The sequence below is a fragment of the Lottia gigantea genome (genome assembly GCF_000327385.1).
Source record: "Lottia gigantea unplaced genomic scaffold LOTGIsca_97, whole genome shotgun sequence".
NCBI lineage: Eukaryota > Metazoa > Mollusca > Gastropoda > Lottiidae > Lottia > Lottia gigantea.
The window spans coordinates 111,703-118,622 of NW_008711143.1; the positions used below are offsets into that span (position 1 = coordinate 111,703).

At 40.4% G+C, this 6,920-nt stretch overlaps 2 protein-coding genes across 2 annotated transcripts; one reads left to right on the plus strand and one right to left on the minus strand.

The window, feature by feature from the left end:
• Positions 1-1,906: 1,906 nt before the first annotated feature.
• On the minus strand, positions 1,907-3,172 carry LOTGIDRAFT_170324 (hypothetical protein; the record flags this gene model as incomplete). The annotated part of the gene is made up of 3 exons (XM_009068968.1): positions 1,907-1,958; positions 2,056-2,212; positions 2,962-3,172. 3 exons carry the CDS (start codon positions 3,170-3,172, stop codon positions 1,907-1,909), a joined length of 420 nt encoding a protein of 139 aa, XP_009067216.1.
• A 1,528-nt stretch (positions 3,173-4,700) lies between these two features.
• Positions 4,701-5,927, plus strand: LOTGIDRAFT_170325 (hypothetical protein; the record flags this gene model as incomplete). The annotated part of the gene is made up of 1 exon (XM_009068969.1): positions 4,701-5,927. One exon carries the CDS (start codon positions 4,701-4,703, stop codon positions 5,925-5,927), a length of 1,227 nt encoding a protein of 408 aa, XP_009067217.1.
• Between the last annotated feature and the right edge of the window lie 993 nt (positions 5,928-6,920).

Here is a 6,920-nt window from a genome sequence, read left to right on the forward strand (position 1 = left end):
GCCGAAGGTTTTTTACGATATTTGAAATTTCGCATCCCGAGGGGTTTTAGACATAATAAAAACCTAAGGGGAAGTGTTTTGTCTGAATTTTTACCGATGGGGACAAGTTTTTTGTAAAAGAAATTATTGATTAAATAAGGGGTGCAACTCATGCCCTATTACACGTTTGTATTATACAATGAAATTACATTAGACGCACATACAAACCCCAGACTCGAATAATAAAATAAATACATAGTTAATTTACATAACGGATAGTAGAATGAAAAATATCTTTAAATGTAACTTTTAATAAAATGGTAAGAAAAACATTGTGACATAAAATAATGTAACACGTACTAATTGACATTATGGGCGCTCACATTGCAATGACATTCTTGACACTACCAGTTTTCAATATCTATAGCAAGAAATTAAAATTGAGTGACATAGGTATTAAGTATTAAGACCACAAGTTATATGGATATACTACTTTTAGTTTTATTACATGCTACGTTTAGAAGCACATACAGGTAACGTTATCAAGTAAGGCTGGGTTTATTCTTCTAAGTACCGTTCACACCAAAAACGCGCGTTCAACACAGCGTTAAACGCCGCGTTGAACGCCGCGTTTTTCGCTCATGACGGGGATAACACACACAGCGTGAAACGCTGCGTTGAGGAATCACAAGATTACAAGATGGCGGATGCAGATGACATTGGCGATGTTTTGGCATTTTATGTCTACTTTAAGAACAGAAAAAGGACAGCGTTCGATTTGGGTCTATGATATTTTTAAAAAAAGAAAGAAGTTCGGCGAATATCATCACTTGGTTAAAAGTCTGCACAACTACGAAGACAAATTCTTGCAGTACTTCAGAATGACCTCATGGCATTTTGAGCACGTGCTTGGTCTCATGGAAGCCGATATGCAGAAGTCCGACACTAATTACCGCGAGGTAATTACAACAAGGGAACGGCTGGCCATTTGTCTAAGGTAAAGGAACTTCGGAATGTCAAAGCATAATAATTTCATTCTTTATTAACAGCTAGTCATAAGCTCTACAAATTTACTGCTTAAAGTAGGCCTAGATGATGCCTATTTGGCTTTCCACGACCCCTGTGGATATAAATCGAAATAAACGTAAATAAAAGTAGAAATTTTCTGCAGTCAACCAGAGGCCTACTAGGCCTGACGTGTCTAATATAATTACAGATGTGAAGAACACTGATTACCTACATGTATAGGCTACTGATTACATCCACAAAGAAAAGTCGAAATTTAGTGTTTACTACACAGTTTTCTGTAGTCAACAGTTGGCCTACTAGTTCTTTAGCAGGCTTCAGCTTCTCTAATATAGTTGAGTGAACGTGTATGCTGTATCAGACTCAAAGCTGTGCTGACTTGAGATGGAAGCTGGTGTCTCACTTCGAGGCATGTGGCCGTGGTCATATGCAAGTTTTTCCGATGCCATTCCATAGGCTTGACATGTCTGATTGTAGGCACTGGTGTTCGGTTGGGTGTAGCGGGACTCCTGAGTCGGTCTGAGGTGTTCACCTGGGGTTCGAGAATAGATATGCTCCATTTCTGCATCGTGATGGACGATTTTGTGGATGGAAAATCTAACCTCGGCCTGTGCCTTTGGGGGGAGCCTCCTGATGCTGGATGCCATGGAATACAGAAATAGGGAGGTAGAGTCGGAGCTGGGTTCTTCCTTCTTCGGAGCGGGAACGGGTTCCTTCTTTGCTTTAAGATAATCTACTATAGCAGCCTCCACTTCGTTCGTTCCTTCAGCCTTGGTGTATCGCTGGGGGGTTTGGGAGTTGAGGCCTGCAAGGTGAATCTTTAGATGGACCTTGTGTAGCTTTGGAGGAAGGTGCTGTTTTAGGTTGGATAGTGGAAACATCATCACTCCCACTCTCATCTTCAGACGAAGTATATCTCCGCCTCGGGGGTTGCTCTCAGGTTACCGCTTGTTCTGAAGAAAAGGAAGATCATATATAGTTTGAATATTGAGTTTGAATGTTTGAATATTGTGATAAGATTAATAAATATAGATCTTTGAGACTACTTACTGACGTTCTCCCCCAGTTGGGATCAGGAATTCGAGCAGATGGGCATATTTGTATGGCTTGACTTCTTTTGCCTTCTGTCCACTTTTGGTCTTGGATTTCTGTCGACATCGTACAAAGGCATCCCGGTTGCTCTTCCACTTTTCTTTTACTTCATTAACTGAAAAAACGGAATTTGAATTAAACAATGGTATAATTTAAACATTACGAATAAACTACCAGTAAATCTTATGTGCTTTTGTCGTTGCAGGTTCCTGTCAACTGGCGATCTCATTCAGCTATCGTGTCGGAAAATCTACAGTTTCGTCTGTTGTAGGAGAAACGTGTGATACCATTTGGAGGAGGCTGCAACCCTTGTATATGCCAAAACCCAACCGACAAGCGTGGACTGAAATAGCAACAGGATTTACACAACGTTGGCAGTTCCCAAACTGTCTAGGCGCTCTTGATGGCAAGCATGTCCTTATCACAGCACCTCCTAACTCCTAAAACATGTTCTGTCGTTTTGATGGCTCTAGTTGACTACAAGTATTGTTTGAGCGTTATTGATGTCGGTGCATACGGTTCGAATAGTGATGGGGATATTTTCAAAGCAAGTCCGCTAGGCAAGAAGCTCTTGAACGACAACCTGGACATCCCTGAAGACGAGGCCCGGCCTGAAACTGCAGAACCTATGCCTCATGTGATGATAGGAGATGAGGCATTTCCCCTCCGTACTAATCTGATGCGTCCAGTACCAGGCCTGTTGTTGGAATAGAGGGACTATAGGCCTACATGTAGGCCTTCAAATCGGTATAGGCCTATGCATGGGTCCCAATAGTCGACCAACTGCATTTTCACTTGGCATCGTAACCTTTTAGTTGACTTAATAGAATAAATAAAGACTCATATACAAAATTAGAATATTACCCTCAATTCTAATGTGTCGTCCAATTGAAGACCAAACAACTTCTTTAAAATCTATTCGTTTATAATCTGCCCTGGTTTTATCGTACAAAATTGGATTTTTCTCGATCTCGAGAATCAAAAGTTCATTCAAGTCATTGTCTCCTTGCTCAGCATCATTCTCTGCCCGCTTATGAGGTGAAGATCGCCTTTCTTTTGTCGAAGCTTTCGGCATGGCTCTGAACAGTGGCTCAAACACGTGGCGTGCCAACTTGCACTGAGCATGCACAGGGAGAAAAGACGCAGCGCAAAACGCGCTCAATAACTACAGATGTTATTTCAGGCGACAACGCGGCGTTGAACGCGCGTCATTTCTTAACGCGCGTCTCTGGTCTTAGCCTCTTATTGATTATCCATTGATCTTATTTTCGCGGCGTTGAACGCGCGTTTTTTTTTTTCGACGTCGCGTTCCGTGTGATGTTTTTGGTGTGAACGGACCTGTTAAACAGTTTTATACGCTGGGAGACGGCGTTTAATGGCGTTCTTCAGCGCATCGATTTATACTTACAACGCCAGCGAGACACGCCGTATAACACGGCGTAACATTTTCCAAAGTTCAACTGTGTCGGATCTTTTCTACAGACATGGACAACGTTGAAAACACAGATAAGAGGTTGATAATTGAGTTTGAAAAATTTAAGTGTTTGTACGTGACAACCGGGTCAGACTTTAAGGACCAGATGAAGAAAGAAAATGTCTGGCGAACCATTGGCGAGACGTTAGGTCGAGATGGTAAGTATGGATGTTGCGGGACATGTTCTATGATTATACGTATATTAATGGACACCGATGGCACTAACCTTCTCGATGCTTACCATGGTTGTCTCTCTCAGTTATGTAATTATATTGTTTATGACATGAATGCGAGCCTGCGCCATGTATCTGTGTGACCATTTCTCATTTGTTAATTACCTACTCCGATTTCCAGGATTGGTTGGTCTTGGTCAATTTGTCCTTTTATTTCATTTTTATCTTATTTTGTTATATTTTAATGTTTAATTCAGCTAGGTTCCCTTATACTCAGTTTTACTGTATTTTTCACTAAAGGGAGATAATTATGTTGAAATTCACCTTTAGATAAGTGGGCCAAGCATGGGTTGTATTTATTTCCATTTTATTATATGTTCACAATATGCTACAAGTCATTAGCTTTCATGTCGACCCGACCAGATCTAACGAAGAATCAACAACCAAACCAACAACACCGAATAATCCAATTTGATCCAATCCAACTACCAACTACTACGACTACCAACAACTACCTAGTTTGCGATATCAGCATCCGCTGGAAGCGAACGTTAACTTGTCATCTACCAACCAACCAACCTTTCATTCGAGGAACTCTGTCATTTGAATTCACAGAAACACTGAGACTCCAGAACACAGAAGTCTGAAGGAACAGGTTCCCTATGTAAGTAGAGAGGCTTACATAGTAAGAGGAGATTAGGGAGATTTTGAATGAAAGATACTAGGTGTTAGTATCCTTATCTACTGTACCGATACCCGTTTCCGCTCGGCGGGTACTCAACTTTGTTGAATAAAGTATATTTTGTTGTCAATTGTGAATTATATATGTCTCTTTGTCCTATATCTTGGTGTCTGCGGGTAACACTAAGGATATAGAGAGATATATATAATTTATAAATTTTTGGCTGGAGTGGAATTTATTCATTGAAATCCCTATGAATTTTGGTGTGAGAAGGATGACATCGATCAGGAATTTGGAAGAGGAGCTTCAAAGTTTAAAGTCATCGTATGAACAAGACATACATAGATTAGAAGAGCTTATAAGTGAAGCTGGAAGCAGACACAATACATCTTATTCATCTTCGTATTTAGAGTTCATGCAAAGACGACAGACGCAGAAACCTGACTTCGTCGACAACGAAATCACACCGCCATTATTCAGTGAATCATCTCTGAGCAATATTCAGAATGGACAGAGGAATACACCGAGACGAAGTGTTTCCTTTGAGGACACAGAAACAAATGATGATACATCAAATTCCAGACAGGCAAGTGCTTATTATACCAATGACAGAACATCATTGATTGGACAACATGGTTCAGTGCACTCCGGTTTAAGTAGCCCAGATGTAAGAGAAAATGAAACTGAAATGAACAATTTTGTTCAACCAAGACTACAGACAAAATGGACATCGACTCCCGCTGGAACGGTACCAGCCACAGCATGTTCAGATTTAGGTTCTCAGAATGCTTATGCAGTTAAAGATCGTCGACCCTATCAAGACTATGACAGAAGAATTGACCAACCACAATACAACTATGGAAGAAAACCCATTAGTATGCCAAATAAATATGATGGCTGTTCAAGTTTGGAAGATCATTTGATACAGTTTGAAGTTTCTGCTAGAATAAACAGATGGAATAATAGAGAAAAGGCAGAGTTTTTAGCTGTGAGCCTGGTAGGGCCTGCCCAAGAATTACTTGGCACAGTAAACCCCTACACATTACAGGAATATGGAGCTTTAGTAGAGGCATTAAGGCAGAGATTTTCACCACCGCAGTTGACAGAAATTTTTAAAGTAGAGTTACGTAAAAGACAACCAATGGAGACGTTGCCTGAGTTTGCTCAAGCTGTCAGACGTCTTGTGAATTTAGCTTACCCTCAAGCGACAACAGAGATGCGCGAAACCTTAGCATTAGATCATTTTATGGAGAATCTTGGAAGTGTTCAAGTGTTGGAGGCTATTGAAAGAGCCGATATGAATAGGCGGGGGAAGATTGCATTTCAGATATCTTCTACTAAGGATAGAGATGACTACAAGAGAAACTCAAAGCAAGATAGGACAAAGCAACAGAAGAATGAGAAAGCCTTGGAAGAAAAGCAGCAAGATGATTCAAACAGAGAAGAGATCAGACAATTGAAAAGGAGAAGAAATGTTAAAAGATTTAAGAATAAAGAGTAGATCTACGGATCAGCAAACTCCTTCACGACCTCCACTATCATCAATTACTTGTTGGTCTTGTATGGAGAAAGGTCATTACGCATCATCATGTCCAGTAAGATCGTCGCCAAGCACGTATCAGAAGGCGACTGTTAATAGTTTGTTATCCGAAGAAGAGACCAATGCTGATTCGATTCGAACAGTTGGATTTGCTACACCTTTTGCAAATGGACTGTATGTAGATGGTACAATGGAAGGGTTGCAGACAGAACATCTCATTGACACAGGTGCTAGTCTTACAATGATATCCATAGAATATTATAAAAAGCTTCCTTACCAGCCAGAATTGAGTCCAGTAAAAGTAAAAGTGATCCAAGCTGATGGGACACCTATGGAAATACAAGGTAAAGCAACCTTTATGGTAACAGTTGGAACAATCTCCATGGACGTGAAATGTGCGGTAGTTAAAATGGAAGCAGATGTGATTCTTGGTCTGGATTTTCTGATCGAAAATGAGATGGTGCTAGACATGTCTTGTAGAGTGCTGTATTATAAAGGATGTGAAATCCAATGTTTTATAAAGGGAGGACATGGACTTTATAGAGTTAAAGCCAAAGAGAGTGTGGTGATTAGACCTAATACTGAAGGTGTTATATGGCTGTCGTGTTTATATCCTCATGAGTGAGTTTTTCCAAGTGTCTCTCAAACCTGAAGATCGTGAAAAGACAGCATTTTCTACTCCTTTTGGTCTTTATCAGTTCAAAGTTATGCCGATGGGGCTTTCCAATAGTCCAGCTACGTTTGAAAGACTTATGGAAAGAGTGTTGTCAGGCCTTCATTGGAGAACATGTTTAATATATCTTGATGACATCATCGTGTTTGCTGCTACAGTCGAAGAGCACATCGAAAGATTAGCAGAAGTTTTGGATCGAATTATTGAGGCGGGTCTGAAGCTCAAACCCAAGAAGTGTCAATTGTTTGCCACAGAGGTTAAATATTTAGGTTATATAGTTA